Source organism: Procambarus clarkii, chromosome 74 (assembly GCF_040958095.1).
Source record: "Procambarus clarkii isolate CNS0578487 chromosome 74, FALCON_Pclarkii_2.0, whole genome shotgun sequence".
Taxonomy (NCBI): Eukaryota; Metazoa; Arthropoda; class Malacostraca; order Decapoda; family Cambaridae; genus Procambarus; species Procambarus clarkii.
This window is the reverse complement of record NC_091223.1, coordinates 1292168-1315749: the sequence shown is the minus strand read 5'-3', so window position 1 is coordinate 1315749 and position 23582 is coordinate 1292168. Positions and strand designations below refer to the sequence as shown.

General features: G+C 42.2%; 1 protein-coding gene across 1 annotated transcript in view; it reads left to right on the top strand.

Moving 5' to 3' along the window:
* Positions 1 to 23582, top strand: part of LOC123767435 (uncharacterized) — a 63463-nt gene that overhangs the window by 32082 nt on the left and 7799 nt on the right. Inside the window, exons 3-6 of the mRNA XM_045757124.2 lie at positions 7597 to 7656; positions 9027 to 9127; positions 9528 to 9654; positions 15000 to 15112. Coding sequence (XP_045613080.1) covers positions 7597 to 7656; positions 9027 to 9127; positions 9528 to 9654; positions 15000 to 15112 — 401 coding nt within the window. The remainder of the gene's footprint in view (positions 1 to 7596; positions 7657 to 9026; positions 9128 to 9527; positions 9655 to 14999; positions 15113 to 23582) is intronic.

Below are 23582 nucleotides of genomic sequence, written 5' to 3'. Positions count from 1 at the left end.
TTCAGACGAGTATTGATAAAGCCTACTGTCTCTCAACTGACATTTCTCTTACGGTCTTACGATAAGATTACCTTAACGAGGGTAGACTACTGTACCACACACAAGGTTACAACACTCCGTGTAAACAACAACATCAACACCTGGTGAATTCACTAAGTGGCGGTTACTAATTATCTTTAATTAGCTACGAGTGCTTAATCACTCTGTCCGCAGACAGATCTGATCAGTCCAATGAATTACAGCAGCTTAATTAACACGCAATTAACTCCGATCATAACAGACCGTCAACCCCTTACGTTAATCACTCAATTAACGACAGCTCTTTAAATCGTTAACACTACGTTAGTCTTCACTTGACAATTCCTTCACTGTGTGAACTTCACTGTGACTGTTGCCTTTACACGTCCCTACATTAATCACAACAATGTTCAACGAACAAGTGACCTCGTTACGTAAATCGTGACCCCCCGGTGACGTTAACTGACTTTAATTCTCACGGAATCCTTCACAGTACACAACGCCTTCCACCAAGGACAAACTTGTCTACAGTTTACACACGGTACAACACAGTACATCACAGTACAACACAGTACATCCTTGCCACTCATGGCAAAACTTGTAAATGACTTCCCCCAGTAAATTATCCACCAATAATTCACACTTTACCACAACACAACAGTAAAATTTATAACCAAGGGAAATCTCCCTGTTACCACTTTTACTGCTGAAAAAGGGAATCAAATTACAGCGAATACATACGCGGCACATAGAAAAAAATAGAAGCAAATAACTCACTTTACTCTACCTCTGAATGTGTCACTAGGTGTCCTCACACACGTCAAAAATCACAGTTGGGCCCAACCTCAACTTGATGACGGCAAACAGGGTAGACTCACACATCTCCAATTCCCATTCACCTCACCAGGTGGTCACAGGGACAGAGGACAGACGGAACACTGGGGGCGAACCCAGCTTCAGAGTTTTATTACCCAAACGGAAACAGTGTACTTACATCAATCATGCGGGCCCGCAACCTTCTCCCACTCACTCATACACACGTCAAAATCACACTCCTGCTGTTGCTGCTGGATGATGACGTAGGCGTCCTCACTTCCTACACGTGGTCAGGTGGAGCACAGGGTCCTAGACCACGGGGTTAGCTCCACACACAGAAACCAGGATGGCGCGGACACGCCGGCTAAGGCAGACCAAGGGTGCGCGCACAACAGCAGGGATGCGGTACCACGCCCTTCCACTTGACACGGTACCCCAGGATACGACGGTACACGGTGTTACATGGTACACGAGACCCGAGATGGAGTCCTTCACTGTTCTCTTTGGTAGGTCCTCAAAATTAGGAACTTTAAGGTTTCTCTCATAACACTGAAACCTTCTCTAGCACGTCTTACAGCAGTACCTTCAAACACAGATACGATAGACGGCGGATGTCACTTTCGTAGCCCAAAAAATTAACAGCCTCACTCAGTCCAGTTGCTCTAAGATGGCATCCCACAATTACGCGGCTAGATGACAAGTTCACACGGTTCGGTACAAGCACCTTTCTGATTACCGGATTCTTACACACGGCACACGGAAAGATAGCAAGATGATAGGCGTGACTTTAGTAACGTTGCAGGCGGTATTTCCCGATGCTTGGCCTAGCACGGGAAATTACGACCTCTCCAAGCAACGTTCTAGGTAAGAATGTCTTTTCCCGCCAAGTCTGCCTCTGGGGTACTATGCTGTACCCATCAGCATCTTGGCCAATCACGGTTCAGCATTTCTTAGGCCCAGGTGCCTTGGCCAATGGCGCACCTGCCCCATGATGCTACCCCCTCTCTCACGAGGTGGACACGTGATAGGGGAGGGGGTCTACGGCCGTTAACCCCCCATACCTCCCTCTCAACACTTGACTTGTACAAAATTTCCCTGAAATCAACTCCCTCCTGTAATTTCTTTCACAGACCTGATACAGCGATCGGAATGACATTAATGGCTAGCAAATGTCATGGGCTGTCCAACGACACCCAACACGACTGTGGAAAAGTTATATTCAGAAAGTTGAATCACGGTGCACATCACTGGTGCACTATGCAATTTCGTACTTAATTCAGTGCACGAGAGAGCAGGAAAAATATGTCTCCTGACACCCATTGAGCCCTCGCTGGTGGGTGGGGGGTGAGGTGTTGTCTTCAGATTACAGCGGGGGGGATTAGCGGCTTATCTGGGTTCTCAGTGAGCTCACAGTTCTGTCCTTGTTACCTGACTAATATTGTTACCTGACAATATTGACGATTGTATTATTGAATGGAAAGCCTTAGTTTTTATGTTATGATATTATATAAACCTTCACACTGTTGAAGACTTACAGAGACACTTACCAGACAGCCCCCTGCAAGCACTCTAGGTGAATACACGGCGGGTCGTCGGTAATCCTGTGAGGTCTTCAGGTCTCCACGTGGAACCCGGCTGGCGCACTGATGCTTTCTCAAGTAATCGATGTTCACTAGCTATCATCTTTAAATTCACTAAGATAATTCAACACGAGATGTGATCAATGTGTTGCATTACAATGCAACTGTTTGGTTTGCACTGTCCCGATTCCCATCGCACAGTACACCCGCTCCCTTGACTCTATTTTTCCCTCGGTATATGCAGACCGTCGCCCATATATGTATGCTCGCTATCAAGGCTGAACCGAGTCTTGTGTGTGTGTGTGTGTGTGTGTACTCACCTAATTGTACTCACCTTATTGTGCTTGAGGGGGTTGAGCTTTGGCTCTTTGGTCTCACGTCTCAACCGTCAATCAACTGGTGTACAGATTCCTGAGCTTACTGGGCTCAATCATATCTACATTTAAAACTGTGTATGGAGTCAACCTCCACCATAATCACTGCGTAATGCATTCCATCTGTTAACTACTCTGACACTGAAAAATTCTTTCTAATGTCTCTGTGGCTCATTTGGGTACTCAGTTTCCACCTGTGTCCCCTTGTTCGCATACCACCAGTGTTGAATAGTTTATCCTTGTCTACCCTGTCAATACCCCTGAGGATTTTGTAGGTGGTGATCATGTCTCCCCTTACTCTTCTGTCTTCCAGTGTCGTAAGGTGCATCTCTCGCAGCCTTTCCTCGTAACTTATGCCTCTTAGCTCCGGGACTAGTCTAATCGCATACCTTTGAACTTTTTCCAGCTTCGTCTTGTGCTTGACATGGTACAGGCTCCATGCTGAAGTCGCATAATCCAGGATTGGTCTTACATATGTGGTATACAAGATTCTGAATGATTTCTGACTCAGGTTCCTGAATGCTGTTCTGATGTAAACCAGTCTCGCATATGCCGCAGACGTAATTCTTTTTATGTGGGTTTCAGGAGACAGGTTTTGTGTGATATCAATCCCTAGATCTTTCTCTCTGTCTTTTTCATGAAGTACTTCATCTCCCAATCTGTATCCTGTGTCTGGCCTTCTGTTTCCGCCGCCTAGTTTCATTACTTTGCATTTACTTGTGTTGAACTCTAGCAGCCATTTGTTGGACCATTCATTTAATCTGTCCAGGTCATCTTGTAGCCTCCTACTATCCTCCTCTGTTTCAATCCTCCTCATAATTTTTGAGTCATCAGCAAACATTGAGAGAAACGAGTTTATACCCTCCGGGAGATCATTTACATATATTAGAAACAGCATAGGTCCAAGGACTGACCCCTGCAGAACTCCACTTGTGACGTCTCGCCAATCTGAGACCTCACCCCTCATAGTGACACGTCGTCTTCTGTTGCTTAGGTACTCTCTTATCCAATGGAGTACCTTCCCTTTCCCTCCAGCCTGCATCTCCAGCTTTTTCACTAGCCTCTTGTGTGGTAGTATATCAAAGGCTTTCTGGCAATCCAAAAATATGCAGTCTGCCGATCCCTCTCTTTCTTGCCTCATTTTTGTTGCCAGGTCGTAGAGTTCAATTAACCCTGTGAGGCAGGACTTGCCATCCCTAACCCCATGTTGATGCTGTGTTATAGAGTTCCTTCGCTCCAGATGTTCCACTAGCTTTCTTCGCACAATCTTCTCCATTAGCTTGCATGGTATGCAGGTTAGGGACACTGGCCTGTAGTTCAGTGCCTCCTGTCTATCCCCTTTCTTATATATCGGGACTACGTTAGCTGCTTTCCAAATTTCTGGCAATTCCCCTGTTGTCAGTGATTTTTTATACACTATGGAGAGTGGTAAGCACAGTGCGTCTGCTCCTTCCTTTAGTATCCAAGAGGAGATTCCATCTGGACCTATAGCCTTTGTCACATCCAACTGTTGTAACAACTTCCTTACTTCCTCACTGGTAATCTCAAACTCTCCCAGTGGTTCCTGGTTAACTATTCCCTCTCTTATCTCTGTAATTTCTCCTTGCTCTAAGGTGAAGACCTCCTTGAATTTCTTATTCAGTTCCTCACACACTTCCTTGTCGTTTGTAGTAAATCCTTCTGCCCCTATCCTTAATTTCATTACCTGTTCCTTAATTGTTGTTTTTCTCCTGATGTGGCTGTGCAGCAATTTAGATTGAGTCTTTGCCTTGCTCGCGATGTCATTTTCGTATTGTCTTTCTGTTTCTCTTCTCATCCTGACATATTCATTCCTGGCACTCTGGTGACTTTCTCTGCTCTCAAGTGTCCCATACTTGTTTGCTGCCTCTTTGCATTTCTGCGTGACGTAGTCCATCATGTCTTGGGCCGTTTTTCCCTTGAGCTCTGTTTCCCATGTTATATCTGTTAGGAATATTTTTATCTCCTCATAGTTACCCTTTCCGAATGCCAGCCTATTGTTTTCCGTACCTCTCTAGTGCATGTGTCCCCTGTGTTAAATAAGCTGTCTTTATCAACCCTATCAATTTCTCTGAGGATCTTGTATGTGGTGATTAAGCCTCCATTAGCTCTTCTGTCTTCCAGCGTCGTGAGGTTTAGTTCCTGTAGTCTCAACTCGAAGCCTAAACCCTTCAGCTTGGGTACTTGTCTGGTGGCATACCTCTGAACCTTCTCCAATTTAATCTTGCGTTTGACAAGATACAACTTCCATGCTGGAGCTGCATACTCCAGGATTGGTCTGACATATGTGGCATACAAGGTTCTGAAATATCCCTTTTACAATTTTCAAAAAGCCGTTCATATGTAGGCCAACCTGGCATATGCCGCTGATGATATCCTCTTGATAGGCTCCAGGGGACATGTGTGGCATGATGTCATCTCTCACGCGTTTCTCTCTTCAGATTCTTGAATAATTTCATCTCCCAAATGGAATCTTTTTTCCGGTCTCTTGCTATCTACACCTATCTTCATTACTTTGTATTTTCTCGAGTTAAACTCTAATAGCCATTTGACGGATCATTGCTTCAGTTTGTCCAGGTTATTTTGAAGCATCATTCTGTCTTCCTGTCTACTATCTTCCTTCCTACTTTTCATAATTTTAGCATCATCAGCAAACAATGACAGTAATGATTCTATAACTTCTGGAAGATCATTTAGGTATATCAAAAGCAGAACAGGTCCGAGTACAGAACCCTGTGGTACTTTGCTAGTAACAACATGCTATCCTGAGACCTCACCCATCATAGTAACTTTGTTTCCTCTTGATAAGATACTTCCTTATTCCCTGGAGCACCCTACCAGTTACTCCTGCCTGTTTCTCCAACTTATGCACCAGCATCTAATGGGGCACTATGTCAAAGGCATTCTCATAGTTCAAGAAAGCACAATCTTCCCACCTTTCTATTTCTTGATTAATCGTTGTCACCTGATCGTAAATTTTTTTTAGGCCTGTGAGACAAGATCTGTCATTCTGAACCCATGTTGGTGGGTAGTCACGAAGTCCCTTTTCTACAGATATACTTTCTTTTCGTCACGATCTTCTCCATTGCTTTGCATGATATACAAGTTAGGGACACTGGCCTGTAGTTCAGTGCCTCTTATCTGTCACTCTTTTCTTATATTGGGACTACATTAGCAGTCTTCCATATGTCTGGTAGGTCTCCAGCTTCCAGTGACTTATTATACACTGTGGACAAAGAAAAACAGAGTGCTTCTGCAAACTCTTTTGAATACAAGGAGAGATTCTGTCAAGTCCAACATCCTTTCTCATGTCCAGATCCAACAGCTACCTCCTAACTTCATCTCTGGCAATTTTGAACCCTTCCAAAGCTGCCTGGTTTGTTACCGCATCTCTTAGTTCAGGGACCTCACCTCGTTCTATTGTTAAAACTTCCTGAAATCTCTTGTTGATTTCTTCACACACCTCTATTGTTCTCTGAATGACCGCTTTCATTTTCATCATTTGTTCTTTCACTATTGATTTCCTCCTGATGTGACTGTGGAGCAGTTTTGGATCGGTCTTGGCTTTATTTGCAATGTCATCTTTATACTATCTCTGTGCTTCTCTTCGCACACTGAGGTATTCATTCTTGGCCCTCTGGTATCTTCCCTTGCTCTCTGTTGTTTTGTTATTTCTGTAGTTGCCCACGCTGTTGTATTTGAGTACCTTGCTTCCTCACATGCCTGATTAAATATAGGATTCCTTGTTGCTTATTAGTCTTTACTTTTTGAACGGCAGAAACATATTTACTCCCTCTTGACATTTTTGTGTGACGTAATTCATCATGTCTTGTACAGACTTTTCTCTGAGTTTTGTTTCTCATGATATTTATGTTAGGAACTTTCTCATCTCCCCATAACTTCCGTTTCGGTATGTTAGCCCTAGTGTTTCTGGTCATTTTTGGGGGGGAAGATTACACGTAACTCCATCAAATTCTCAGATGATAGTACAGTGTGAACACTTCCAACACTGGAATCCCATGGAGCATCAAAATTAACTTCCCTTATTTCCGACTCATTCAGGGTGAATATCAGATCGAGTCTAGCTGGATCATCCTCTCCTTTGTGAGTGTACTCACCTAATTTTACTCACCTAATTGTGCTTGCGGGGGTTGAGCTCTGGCTCTTTGGTCCCGCCTCTCAACTGACAATCAACTGGTGTACAAATTCCGGAGCTTGCTGGGCTCAATCATATCTACACTTAAAGCTGTGTATGGAGTCAGCCTCCACCACATCACTTCCTATTGCATTCCATTTGTCTACTACTCTGACACTGAAAAATTTCTTTCTAACATCTCTATGGCTCATTTGGGCACTCAATATCCACCTGTGTCTCCTGGCGCGTGTGCTCTTTGTGTTAAATAGTCTGTCCTTATCTACCATATCAATTCCTCTGAGAATCTTGTATGTGATGATCATGTCCCCGCTAACTCTTCAGTCTCCCAGAGACGTGAGGTTTAATTCCCGTAGTCTTTCCTCGTAGCTTATACCCCTCAGTTCGGGTACTAGTCTGGGGGAAACCTTTTAACCTTTTTCAGTTTTGTCTTATGCTTAACTAGATATGGACTCCATGCTGGCACCGCATACTCCAGGATTGGTCTGACATATGTGGTATTTAATGTTCTGAAAGATTCCGAACAAAACAGAGAGTGTGTGTGTGTGTGTGTGTGTCTGTTTCATTTTGTGTGTTTAGAATATATCTTATATATAAGAAGCGTCATCTTATGTTTAGCACTCCTTTTGTGTTGCAGGAAGCGACAGACGAGAGTTCCCAGTCTGTGAAGCAACTTCCTGAGTATGTTGCTGGCGAGGTGAGTAACACTTCCACGCTACTATCATTAATATATTTTTTTTGGTACTTTCCGTTCAGCAGTTTCTGCTTCGAACTTGCAATATAAAAAATAATACTTTTCTCAACACAATCTTTGTAATTTGCTCCATTAATGGAGAGCACTGATCACGTGATCAGAGAATGCATATAAAAACTGTAAGTTTTCAATAGAGAGACAAGAAAAGGATTCTGATCCTTCATCGGGCGTCAGTGATACACTGAGAGGGGATCTCTTAGAATCAATTTATTTTATATTTATAGATTTCTTATTTCTGTGGAGTGATGAATGACTATAAATAATTAACACATATGTCAAGGCAACGTTTGGTGCATCTTTAATGGCTAAAAATTATAGTTTAGTCCTGACAAATTGCAAATTGTTGTGCTAAGCTATTTATATTTATGATCAGAAATATGTAGTTTGGTCCCTGATTGTGTTATAATCTACATTTTAAAGCTTAAACGCGGGAAAGCAATTTCAAGTAAACTTATGTTTTTCATGCATAGAATAAGAGGAGACTTCCTTCACGGAATTTGAATCGCCAGACGTCACAGAAAAGTGATTCATGGTATACCTTACCTTGAGGTTACCTTGCGTTCGTTCCAAGGAGCAACGTTCCTGCGGCCCGATCTCTCACGAGGCCTCCTAGTTGGTGGTCTGGATAACAAGGTTGTTAGACGCAGCTACTCACAGTCTGACGTATGAATCACAGCCTGATTTTTCAGGTTTTAATTTGAGGAGTTTACCAAGTTTTATTTTGAATACTAATAGTTCATCTAGTTATGCCCATTATGATAAGAGGGAAAACTGAAAAGTCTAGAGCTCTTGAAAATGAGAGAATTCTCTCCCTCCTTTCCCCCGTCCCAATCCCATCCAAGTGCTATATAGTCGTAATTGCTTGGCGCTTTTCCCTGATAGTTCCCTTCCTACCGCTCAGCTTACATATTTCATCTTTTCAACAGGGCTATTTTGTACGCATGTCATGCCTCCCTGTCTCATGTGGTGTTATTTCAATGGAGAACCACTGCCCGTAATATGTTTCCGACTGTAAATTATTATAAATCTCTTCAGCCTGCTCTAGAAAAGTGGAATTATAGTGGTAGTGGCATGTTTTAGTCATTGTGATAGTTGTGGTGATTGTGGTGTATGTTAGTCGTTATGGTAGTGAGAGTTGTTGTGGAACAAACTAGTCGTTTTGGAAATTTTTTGCAAAAATAGTATAAACATCAAATAGCATTTAACCCCGTCCCCCCACCTCCCTCCAGCACAGTCTATATTTGCTGTGAAGGTACAGATGCCATGTGAACTGATCCTTCTGACACTCATCTTTTTTCGTCGGTGGATTACAGGAGATGCTGGTGAAGGCCCAGGTGCCGCATGTGGAGAAAGGGGTCTTCGAGTTCTACCTCTGCCCTAAGACAGGCCCCGGGGATGAAGACTGCCTCATGAGGTGATACATCAAGCCTTTCTAGGCATAGTCCCCCACAGTTAGATTATTCACATACAGTTTGATAGAAAGGCAAATGTCATTACAGTCAAGCAGTATTAGATACAAATTGGAATTTATATCATGAATAATTATAATGTATCTATTTTCTTACAAAATATCTTTAATATATTTGGTAAATTTTCATAACTTTCATTACAGAAAAGCCAAATTCATTTAGTTTCTAACTCTTGAATAAAATTTAATCACGATAAACAAGTTTAAACTGAGTTTGCTTATTGCTTTATGAACATGTGTTTGTGTGTGAGTTGAAATATTTTATGCAACGGATATTTCTCAAAAACCTCATTTTATGTACGTTTCTGAGACATGACCTAACTTGACCTTATGACATGACGCGCAGGTGGCCCATGGAGATATCCGGGGTGGAAGGCCGTCAGTATAAGATGGACAAGAATACCCAGGGAGGAGAGTACAATATACCTCTCATCATACCTGCCGATTTCACCTGTGATTCCTGCACTCTTCAGGTTAGTAGTCTCTATTTACCTGTTATCCTAGTTCTCTTCACTAGCATTCTCTCTTTCGTGGTCTCTTCTTTGAAAATTCCACACGCTACATATTATTGATGACCAAACCACACATCAGAAAATAAAGAGACGACGACGTCGCTGTGTTGACTCTTTCCTTTCAATGGAAAATACTACTTTCAAACTTTGGTCGTTGCTATGGGTTCCTCTCTCCCCTCTCCTTGCCAGTCACTATATGGAGCATCTCGAAGCTGTTCTTCCCACTATTAATACTCGTTCTTCTCTCTGGCTTCGTTACGTTATGTTTTTGCTCTAGGACCTTATGGCCCTTGTCATTTCCAACCTTTTTTTTATCTTCTCTCTTGACAATCTGGCTCCTTCTATTATTAGCATAGCTGATTGGGAATCAAATTCTCTCATTCCTTTTCTAGATGTTCATGTTCACAGATCTGGGAGTAGGTTATCTTTTTCTGTTTAACGCAAGCCTGTGCACAGTGATATGTACTTTCACTTCTTTTCTTACTATTCCTCGCTTCTATTGAGAAAAGGAATCTCGTTTATCTCTTCCAGGTCCTAGCATCAGTAACCCGCAGTTTCTTTATTATGAAATTTACTTTATTTACATGTATCTCTCGCCTTGGATACCTTACATTTTATCAACTGAGGTTATTCTCAAGCTAAACTAAATATTTTCATCCCAAACTTGCTTCCAACACTAGTAACACTGCTCAACCTTAACGTCATATCTGAACTATAAAATATCACTAATACCTTCCGTCTTCTTGATTTAAACTCACCTCTTCGACAAACTAAAAACACAAGTAATCTGGTTCACACTGCTCCTCCTGCTTCTAATGCTGCTGGTGTCTACTCTATTTCCTGCTCGTCGTGTCCTCTCCAATATTTTGGTGATATTGGGCGTTCACTTAATGACCGATTTAAGGCACACAAAAGCACTGTAGACACAAACGCTGCCCTCTTTTACAATGTTAGGGACTCTAATCATCCAACTGATGGGTCTTCAAAAATAATCTTTCCTGCCTCTACTCTATCAAACGCCATCTTGTTGACTTGGCTTTGATACACAACACACCCAACATGACCCTTAATCCTAGCGTGTTGCTGTTGACTCTTCCCTGTCACAATACATACTTAAATATTCCAACCTTCTTAACAAACGTGACTTGAATTAAGCTCTGCCCCTTTCTCTTATCCTTACCCCGTTTTCCTATACTTACCTTTCTTTTATTCTCATCCTATTCTTACCTTTATTCTTACTCCTACCTTTTTATCTTACCCTCATCTATTCCTACCTTTTTCTCTTTCCTTCATCTTATTCTCATCTTATTATTCTTACCATCATCTTATTCTCACCTTATTATTCTTACCATCATCTTATTCTCATCTTATTATTCTTACCATCATCTTATTCTCATCTTATTATTCTTACCATCATCTTATTCTCATCTTATTATTCTTACCATCATCTTATTCTCATCTTATTATTCTTACCATCATCTTATTCTTTCCTTCATCTTATTCTCACCTTCTTATTATTCTTACTGTCATCTTATTCTTACATTCATCGTATTCTTACCTTTTTCTTATTCTTACCTTCATCTTATTCTTACCTTCCTTTTCTTCTCATCCTATTTATACATTTCTTCTTATTCTTGCCTTCTTCTCTTACCATTTTCTCATACATGTTCCTCACTTTTCATTCACTCTCTTACTCTATGTATTTGTTTGTCCCTTCGTCTCTTCTATCACACGACTGGATAATGGTTCAGGACGGACTGAAACGTCAAGTCTTCATTTTCTGATGTGTAGTGTGGTCATCATATCTTCAATTACGTTATTGTGATTCATCGTATGTCTAGTTATTATTCACATCATTTATTATTATGATTGTTGCCATGAGGAGGATTCGAACCTGCACACTGGGCACTCCCATGCTCACACCTAAATCCACTTAATAACGATATTCTCTAAATCAAAGAAACCTGGTACTCATCTGAATCTAGGTGTTCTGAGGCTTCCACTGAAGACAAATAGGGGTTTTCCTCATTACCCATATGCACTCTGGCTGTGGTATAGGAGTTTTACCTCCCACACTTCTCTTCCGATACAAAAAGATATCACATTAATCGTGATTTCAATCCCAGGTGTTATTGCTTTTGAGCATGTCGTTGTTAAATGGCCTAAGACATGTGCTTGGGAGTACCCAGTGTGCAGGTTCGAATCCTCCTCGTAGCTTCTACTGATGGCCTCATTGGTGCATCACGTCAATGAAATTATTTGTGCATTTTGGCTATTTTTAAACAAATATTATCTTAGTTATTGTCGTTTGCTTGTTGCAAGCTTCAAGTGCACTTTTTCTGTACAGTTATTTGAAACAATGTTAATTTAGCCTTAAGCTGAATATAATTTTTATGAATATGGTTCATTTATAGCTCACTAGTCATCTATTCTGTAGACGACTATAAGGAACTGTTTCACACAGTGGAGATGTTACTGCATGGAAAGCATCTTGTTTTATTCTCAAGTTGTCATAAGGCTTTGGCTAACTATTATGAGTACAGTTGCATCCCAACAATTGGTTATCTTGGGTAAACTCGAGGAGCCAATCATAGAACTCCATAGGGCCATCTTAAGATAATCGGAGAAGAGGGTGTATGATATGATATAACCCCTGAACAAAATGCCTGAGAGTTAGGTACAATCACCACAAGGCCACACCAATTCTAATAATGGGTTTGATAATTTATATGCAATTGAAAACAACTAGCATAATTACACCTCAAGACTCCAGGGAAATAACCTTCCTAGTCATACCTGCAGCATAAGATAACATAAATGTGCAGTACCTCTTCTACTTCTTCTTCTTAGGCCTGATATTTTCACAGTTAGTTTAATGGGTTATGAAATGGGAAAAGTTTCCAATTCATCGATTATTTCTCACGACTCTCTGTGATAAAAGACACAGACATTTTGTAAAAAAAATTTACTTTATCAAAGTTGCTGGTTCAGTTTATTTCTGGTGAACCTATTGTTTTTCCAACTCTAACCTAATCTAGTTTTTAAATAAATGTACAAAGTTCGAAAAAAGGTTATAAAATTTAAAAAAAATGTTGGAAAATGATGAACACTTCTATGTGTATCTATAGCATCGTCAGAATTATAAATCATCACTTAATCTCAAGACTGTGGACAGGATGCATATGGAATTTAGAGTACTCTGTTACCTGTAAAGAGAAAAGATAAGGTGGGTACATGATTATAGGAAAGATAATTCTATGGTCTCGCTCATGCAATGCCTTTCCCAATTTATATTTCATCAAAATAGTGCTTTACCCAATAGGCTTGTAGAAAACAAAGCTACAATCATTAAGAAAGAATTCACAAGTCATATGACACTGAAGATCATTATTTAACAGATTACATTATATTAAGAACTTTATTCGTAATAACGTATGCAAATTATTACAATTCTGGCATATTTTGGTCTGCTCTTCAAAGTTCCGAGGAACATAAGGAATAACCTAATGTTCATACTAACTTTTACCTTAAAGGATCAGAAAAGTCTTAACACATCCAGAGTCACACTAATGTGAGATTTGATCTCACGTGTGTTAAGGCCCATTTTTTTTTAAACCAGTTATGCAATGAAATGAGTTTAGATATTTTGCCAAGAATCACATACAATAACTAACATGTATGTTATCTTTATGGCTTCTGTTAATATTAGGGGGCAATAATCAACATTAACAATATAATTATATTAAGACACCAACTACCCAGGTCAACATTCGGTCCATTTTATCATCCCAGTAAGGCACAGATCTTTACTTCGAGAGAGATTGTTTATAATATTAACAATTAGCAGTTAAGAAAATAAGTAAAATAATAAAAGAATATGCCAATTTTATAGGAGAAATCCGCCACAAACATCATAAGCTTCCTTCAGTAAATATATTGCTCAAAAAAAAAAATCGAGCGTTTGAGCAGTAAACTCGGTGCTTTATGCTCTTCAGTAAAATTTGAGGATGATATACCTTGTTGGCTTTCGCTGGGAAATTATTTTTGTCCTTTAAATATTAGAGATTGGACTGTATCAATAGTTGTAAGTAGTTCTCACACAGCCCCAAAGGACAGTTAAATTTTATTATTAATTCAATTTATATCATCCAGTGTATTATTGAAAAGAGGTTCTGTTTATCTAGATATTATATTTCTAGGTAAATTGTTTACTTTGTGAATAATCTCTAGGCTATCTAAATTTCAGGTTGTAATTAATAATTCCAGAATTAGCTGGCTAGGAGTGTGGGTAGACCTGAACACGTGGGTAAAAATACAGCTGCTCAGCGTCCAATTGGAAGGAGGACTGGCTGGATCCTCCACATTTCCTGCCGCCAAAATCACTGTTAGATTAAAAATAGATTTATGTTATATCTCACCAAATTATCTCATTTATATTAATAGAGAATTAATGATTATTGCCCTTTCGTGAGATGCTGGTGTTGTCGTTATAACCGCTCTCTGCCATCCCCGTGTTCCCCTGTGCTCACATGCTACGGCCACAACACAGAGCACTAAGTGCGGAACGGGAGACACTTAGCTGTCGCTTAAGTGTAATTCGGACACAACCAGATCTTGTGGTCGTGGGATTAGAACAGCAGGAGAACAGTAACCCTAGGCTGCTTAATAAGGTCGGTCGCCACGCTGTTGACCAGTCATGTTGGTGGACGAGCAAATAATGGCGTCAGACCCTCCCTCCTGACACCAACTTCCGAGTCAGAGAGAGAACTCTCCAAGATGATTTAATCATTGAGAGTTTAAGTATCTATCTTTAAGAGTTCGAATTAAGTCTCTATCTTAAGTCTTCGAATTAACAATGTTAATTAAATATTTCTTTTAGGTATTAGTTAATTTTGTATATTTATAAAATTTATTAGACGTGAAAGGAAATAACTTTAGTTTCGTAATTGTTTAAGATAGTGTGAGTGTCAGAGTCAGGAGCCGTTGGGCAGGCCCATGGAATGGCGTTACTATACTATGCACTTCTGTAGAACGCATTAGTTTGTTAATTAAACTTATACAGTGTGATCCTCATAAAGATTTATTTAAATATCTTATTACCAGAGTTATGTTAATAAATATTTCCCCACATACCTCACCTCACGTAAAAAGCCGTTTCTTCTATGGCGATAATTTTTCACCCAAGGCAGATATCTTTTGAACTCCGTTACTTACACACCTTCCACTTTATAACATATACTTGACTGTAACTAATCCATCGTCTCTGGTAAACGCCGTGTTGCTGCTACTGCTGCCGCGATACACAGTGGACAGTGGTGTCGGAGCAGTGCTCTCCCGAGGACGGTGTCGACGAGGCCGGATCCTCCTGCTCCAACCAGCGGACCACACTCTGCTCGGACATCTCCATCATGGAGCGAAAGTAAGAATCTTGCTGTAGTGGCCAGACACACACAGGTTAGACTAACGTGTAGCATCACTCATCTGTCTGTGTTCAGACCTACGAATGTGTTATCTATCTATACTCACTAAGCCATTTATATATACCCAATGTTGCATCTATCAATGCCGCTAAAGTAGTATTTGCATATACCAAATGTTCTATTTATATATGTACACAATGTACCATCTGCCAACACTTAATGAACCATCTATCTTTATTTCATGAAAAATTTGTCTTTACTTAATGTTTCATCTACTTATTCCCAATGTACCATCTAACTATATCCATTGTATCATCTACCTGAGTCATTTGCACCATTTGTATATACCCAATTTACAGGCTATCAATTCTTTATGCATCATTAAAACTCATTTCCCTATCTGTTACAAAGGCTCCCTCTACCTATACTTAAAGTACCATCTGCCTACATCTAGTGCACCATGAACCTATTGAAATTGTACCATATGCTTCTTAAAATTATATCATCAAACTATACTTAGTGCAACACATAGGTATATTCAGAGCATCTAGTGACAACAATAGGGATATATATGTCAGGTTTCCTGGCATTGTCCACATGCACTTTGGGTGTGGTTGCCAATTCGGGTGTGGCTGCCTCCAACGCTTCTCTTCAAATGCACAAAGAAGTGCATTTGAAGAGAAGTGTTGGTGGTAGAACTCCTCCTATACCACAGCCAGAGTGTATGTCCTCATGTACCACAGCAAGAGGGTATGTGGGGAATGAGGGAAACCTTGACTTGGTTCCAGTGGAAATCTCAAGACTGTAGATGAATCGAATGAATCGGGATATTATTATATTCTAAGTCATTGGCGATGAACACCAGTCCGAAATTTTTATTCACAAGTCGAAAGACTCTTACACATTTAAATTCTTTTTGTATAAAATAAAAATATATATTTACACAGGTTCAAAAAATATTAATATTAAAGTCCTAAAAATTATCAATAAACAAGTGCACAAAAAATAGATGTTCATAGTCCAAACACCTGTGTTTGCCTCAGTCTCCAGGACGCCATCCTCCCCTCCTTCCTAAGGCTTCTGGTCAATACAAGATTCTTGGTTCCCAATCAAAACGTTGATTGCTTAAAAATTGCATGTTATTGTCGTATGTATTTATTCACCTATCTGGACTTACCTTATCATACATAACTATTCATTCTTAATTTAACCTCTCAGTTCCATACCATCTTCCATGCTTATCTTCAACGTTCAATACCATTGTGTACCCACCTACTCACACTTCCCTTATGCCATGGGATTTATGGGGATTAATGGTGGAATGTCAGTTTCAGGAAAAAATCCATTAAAGTGGGTCAGGCCTTGATACACTCGTGAATGTGTGATTTAACTCTTGAGTTCCAATCATTCCAGCCCATTTCTTGTACTTCTTCCGGTATTTCATTTGTTGCAGATTGTGTACTAGTCTATTCACAATTTGCAATTCATGCTAATACACATAGAGACTAGCTTTCAATATTATGTGTTCTCGACTATGTGCACCCGGCTATTCATATTAGAGTCCATCATCCATGTCGTATGTATACTCTCCGATTTGCGTTTGTATAGATATTCCAAAATATTTTCCAACTCTTTTCAGAGTATGTAAGAGAGAGCGAGAGAGTGAGTACATACGAGAGTGGATGAGAGTGTATGAGGGTGGGGTGAGGATACATGAGTTTTCTATAGAAGAATCAAGACCATTCTAACCTTTGTCATACTCACACATCTCTGTTTACTCAATCATTGTTGGATGTTTCTTCCGTGTTAGGGTGTAGAGGAGTAAAATGAGCTTCCCGGACCTACCCCAGTCTGTCAGACTTCGTTCCATCAGTTATTGTGGTTGTTTAATTTTCCTCTACCAGCTAGGGTGCCACTGCCTAGTTCAAATTACACCCACCAGATGTCACTAAATGTATACAACCTAACCTAAACTTGAACTAACGACTTAGCTTTGCAGTGTATAATCTGCTTGCTTTTATAAATCTTGATCAAATCAAATCAATTGACAAATTCATTAAGACATCTCAAACATTATGTAAAGTCAAACTTTGTAAATCAATCTATCTGTATCATAACTTAAGTATCATTAATATTTAATGTGGTAAAGAAATCAGCATAATATTTTTTTGACATATCGTGTTTATAGAATGTCTTCTCGAAACATAACTGGTTTGTAACAACTTTCGATAATCAAAACAAGTCAGCATTTATTAAGACAAAACATACGAAGACATTCTTTGTGCAATGTTTAGTAACTATTATTGGTGTTTTATGCATGATCCAGGGTATTAGTATTGTTCTGTAACAACAACATTACTATTATTTAAGCATCTACACCAAAAAATTTAAACTTTATCTAATAACAAACTATAATAAGGCAACTTTTCTATATGACTTTCATGAAGTCGTAACAAATTTCTTTATGAAACATTTTTGTCAAACTTTAAAATCTAAATTATACTAAACCTTTCTATAAAAACTTGTAAAACTTTTTCTGTAAAAACTTTCAAAAATTTTATCTATAACAAACTTTGCAAAGCTTTTTGTAAGAAACTCTTCTGCAGGAAACTTTTATGAAATTTTGCACATTAATCATATTTCTTTTTCAAAGCTTTTCCTGCTATGTATTTTAGAACTCTTTGTAACAAAATTTTCTTTAAGAAAATTGTCAAAACATTTTGTATTTTTTTTATGTAGAAAACTTTTCAGTGTCAATCTTTCAAAACATTTTGGAACAAACTTTTCTGAATGAAAATTTTCAAAACTTTTTGCAATTTTTATTTCTGAGGGTTAAGTGATTGTTTGGAGCCCCGAACATTCATTAAACACTCCGGGTCCCAAACACCAACTTCATACACGGGGTCACCAACACCTACTTGACACACATAATCCCTAACACCCACTTTACTCACAGGATTCCCAAACAATAAGATGACACACCCCCAACTCTCATACACCCAGTCCCCAACTCCCACTTACTACAGTGGGTCTTCCAAACACCACTTAACACACAGCAGTCCCCAACACCACATTAACCCCTCTTGGGTTACCCAACACCAACTTGACACTCGTGGTCCCCCAACACTCGCTTGAAACATAGGGTTCCAAACGCCCAATTAACACACAAGGTTCCCGACACCCACTTGAGACACAGGATCTCCAAGAACTACTTAACATTTGTGGTCCCCAACACCACCTTAACATACGGGTTCTCCAATACACACTAAACATAGGGTATCAGCAACACCCACTTAACACATTGGTTGCCTATACTCCGATTCATCACACAAAACCCACAGTAGTCGCGTGACACACGAGGCGATAAGCAAAGATTAACACGATGGTCCTCAACTCCACCGTGAAAAATTTACACGGGCTCCTGAACATTCACTTAATACACGAGGTCACCAGCACCTATCTGGCACCTGAGGTCCTCAGTAACCACTGTACAAACATCGTCCCCAACACCCACTACACAGACAGTATCATCAATACTCATATGACTCATGGTGTACCCCTCCCCTTATCTCTGCCACGTGGAGCTCCACACCAACTGCATGCACAGTGTTCCCCCATGTACACCTTACAGTGTTCCCCCATGCACACCTTACACAGTGTTCCCCCCATGAACACCTTACAAAGTGTTCCCCGCATGCACACCTTACAGTGTTCCCCCATGCTCAACTTACACAGTGTTCCCCCACATGCTCACCTTACACAGTGTACCCCCATACCTACCTTACACAGTGTTCCCCCATGCTCACCATACACAGTGTTCCCCCAAATTCTCCTTACACACCTTACACAGTGTTCTCCCCATGCTCACCTTACACAGTGTTCCCCCATGCTCTCCTTACACAGAGTTCCCCCCATGCAAACCTTACACAGTGTTCCCCCATGCACACCTTACAGTGTTCCCCCCATGCACACCTTCCAGTGTTCTCAAATACACACCTTTCACAGTATTACCACATGCACACCTTACACAGTGTTCTCTCATGCACACCTTACACAGTGTTCCCCGCATACACACCTTACAGTGATCCCCCATGCACACCTTACAGTTTTCCCCCATGCACCCTTACAGCGTTCCCCCATGCACATCTTACACAGTGTTCCCCCCATGCAAACCTTACACAATGTTCCCCCCGTGCACACCTTAAATTGTTCCCCTATGCTCACCTTACACAGTGTTCCCCCATACCCACCTTACACAGTGTTCCCCCCATGCACAACTTACACAGTGTTCCCCCATGCCCTCATTACACAGTGTTTCCTCCCCCCCATCCTTACCTATCACAGTGTCCCCCCCATGCTCTCCTTACGCAGTGTTCCCCCCATGCACACCTTACACAGTGTTCCCCCCATGCTCACCTTACACAGTGTTCCCCCCCCATGCTCACTTTATACAGTGTTCCCCCAACGCACACCTTTCACAGGGTTCCCCCCATGCTCACCTTACACAGTGTTCCCACCCATGCTCACTTTACACAGTGTTCCCCCCATGTTAACCATAAACAGTGTACCCCCATGTTCAACTTACACAGTGTTCCTCCCATGCTCACCTTACACAGTGTTCCCCCCATGCTCAACTTACAAAGTGTTCCTCCCATGCTCACCTTACACAGTGTTCCCCCATGCACACCTTACACAGTGTTCCCCCATGCACACCTTACACAGTGTTCCCCCATGCACCCCTAACACAGTGTTCCCCCATGCACACCTTACACAGTGTTCCCCTCATGCACACCTTACTGTGTTCCCAAATGCACAACTTACACAGTGTTCCTCCATGCACACATTACACAGTGTTCCTCTATGCACACCTTACACAGTGTTCCCCTCATGCACACCTTACACAGTGTTCCCCCCATGCACACCTTACACAGTGTTCCCCTCATGCACACCTTACAGTTTTTCCAAATGCACACCTTACACAGTGTTCCTCCATGCACACATTACACAGTGTTCCTCTATGCACACCTTACACAGTGTTCCCCCCATGCACACCTTACACAGTGTTCCCCCATGCGCACCTTACACAGTGTTCCCCGCATGCACACCTTACACAGTGTTCCCCGCATGCACACCTTACAGTGTTCTCCCATGCACTCGTTACACAGTGTTCCCCCCATGCACACCTTACACAGTGTTCCTCCATGCACACCTTACACAGTGTTCCCCCATGCACACCTTACACAGTGTTCCCCCATGCACACCTTACACAGTGTTCCCCGCATGCACACCTTACAGTGTTCTCAAATGCACACGTTACACAGTGTTCTCCCATGCACACCTTACACAGAGTTCCCCGCTTGCACACCTTACAGTGATCCCCCATGCACACCTTACACAGTGTACCCCCATGCACACCTTACAGTTTTCCCCCATGCACCCTTACAGTGTTCCCCCATGCACACCTTACACAGTGTTCCCCTCATGCACACCTTACACAGTGTTCCCCCCATGCACACCTTACACAGTGTTCCCCTCATGCACACCTTACAGTTTTCCCCCATGCACACCTTACACAGTGTTCCTCCATGCACACATTACACAGTGTTCCTCCATGCACACCTTACAGAGTGTTCCCCCCATGCACACCATAAACAGTGTTCCCCCATGCTCACCTTACACAGCGTTCCCTCATGCTCTCCTTACACAGTGTTCCCCCCCATGCTCACCTTACACAGTGTTCCCCCTATACTCACCTTACACAGTGTTCCCCCATACCCACCTTAAAAAGTGTTCCCCCCATGCACACCTTAAACAGTGTTCCCCCATGCACACATTACACAGTGTTCCCCCCATGCACACCTAACACGGTTTTCCCCCATGCTAACCTTACCCAGTGATCCCCCATGTTCACCTTAAACAGTGTTCCCCGCATGCACACCTTACAGTGTTCCCCCTATGCACATCTTACACAGTGTTCCCCCCATGCACACCTTACAGTGTTCCCTAATGCTCACCTTACACAGTGTTCCCCCATGCTCACCTTACACAGTGTTCCCCCCGTGCACATCTTATACAGTGTACCCCCATACGCACCTTACACAGTGTTCCCCCCATGCACACCTTAAACAGTGTTCACCCATGCTCACCTTACACAGTGTTCCCCCATTCTCTCCTTACACAGAGTTCCCCCATGCACACATTACACAGTGTTCCCTCATGCATACCTTAAACAGTCTTCCCCCATGCACACCTTACTCAGTGTTCCCCAGATGCACACCTTACACAGTGTTCCCCGCATGCACACCTTACAGTGTTACCCAATGCACACCTTACACAGTATTACCCCATGCTCAACTTACACAATGTTTCCCCACATGCTCACCTTACACAGTGTTCCCCCATACCTACCTTACACAGTGTTCCCACATGCACACCTTACATAGTGTTCCCCCCATGCTCACATACACAGTGTTCCCCCATGCTCTCCTTACACACCTTACACAGTGTTCTCCCCATGCACACCTTACACAGTGTTCCCCCATGCTCTCCTTACACAGAGTTTCCCCATGCACACCTTACACAGTGTTCCCCTCATGCACACCTTACAGTGTCCCCCCCATGCACACCTTCCAGTGTTCCCCAAAGCAAACCTTACACAGTATTACCCCATGCACACCTTACACAGTGCTCTCCGCTGCACACCTTACACAGTGTTCCCTGCCTGCACACCTTACAGTGTTCCCCCATGCACACCTTACACAGTGTACCCCGCATGCACACCTTACAGTTTTCCCCCCATGCACCCTTACAGTGTTCCTCCATGCACACCTTACACAGTGTTCCTCCATACACACATTACACAGTGTTCCCTTATGCACACCTTACACAGTGTTCCCCCCATGCGAACCTTACACATTGTTCCCCCCGTGCACACCTTAAACAGTATTCCCCCATGCTCACCTTACACAGTGTTCCCCCATGCTCACCTTACACAGTGTTTCCCCCGTGCACACCTTTGACAGTGTACCCCCATTCCCACCCTACACAGTGTTCCCCCATGTTAACCTTAAACAGTGTTCCCCCCCATGCTCACCTTACACAGTGTTCCCCCATACCCACCTTACACAGTGTTACTTCCAAGCTCACCTTACATAGTGTCCCCCCCATGCTCACTTTATACAGTGTTCCCCCCATGCACACCTTTCACAGGGTTTCCCCCATGCTCACTTTACACAGTGTTCCCTCCATGTTAAGCTTAAACAGTGTTCCCCCTTGTTCAACTTACACAGTGTTCCCCCCATACTCACCTTACACAGTGTTCCCCCCATGCTCACTTTACACAGTGTTTCCCCATACCCACCTTACACAGTGTTCCCCTCATGCACACCTTACACAGTGTTCCCCTCATGCACACCTTACACAGTGTTCCCAAATGCACAACTTACACAGCGTTCCCCATGCACACCTTACACAGTGTTCCCCTCATGCACACCTTACAGTTTTCCCCCATGCACACCTTACACAGTTTTCCTCCATGCACACATTACACAGTGTTCCTCTATGCACACCTTACACAGTGTTCCCCCCCATGCACACCTTAAACAGTGTTCCCCCCATGCTCACCTTACACAGTGTTCTCCCTGTGCTCACCTTACACAGTGTTCCCCCATGTACACCTTACACAGTGTTCCCCCATGCTCATCTTACACAGTGTTCCCCCATGCACACCTTACACAGTGTTCCCCCCATGCACACTTTACACTGTCTTCTCCCATGCACACCTTACACAGAGTTCTCCCATGCTCACCTTACGCAGTGTTCCCCCCATGCACAACTTACACAGTGTTCCACTATACCCACCTAACAGAGTGTTTCCCCTATGCTCATGTTACACAGTGATCCCCCCCATGCTCACCTTATACAGTGTTCCCCCCACGCTCACCATACACAGTGTTCCCCCTATGCTCACCTTACACAGTGTTCCCATATGTTTATCTTACACAGTGTTTCCCTCATGCACAACTTACACAGTGTTCCACTATACCCACCTGACAGAGTGTTCCCCCCATGCACACCTTACACAGTGTTCCCCACCCCATGCTTACCTTGCACATTGTTCCCCCCTATGCTCACCTTCCACTGTGTTCAACCCATGCTCACCTTACACAGTGTACCCCCATGCTCACCTTACAGTGTTCCCCCCCCATGCTCACCTTACACAGTGTTCCCCCATGCAAACCTTACACAGTGTTCCCCCAATGAACACTTTACACAGTCTTCCCCCAAGCACACCTTACACAGAGTTCCCCTATGCTAACCTTACACAATGTTCCCCATGCTCACCTTACACAGTGTTCCCCCCCATGCACAACTTACACAGTGTTCCACTATACTCACCTAACAGAGTGTTCCTCCCATGCACACCTTATACAGTGTTCCCCCCATGCTCACTTTGCACAGTGTTCCCCC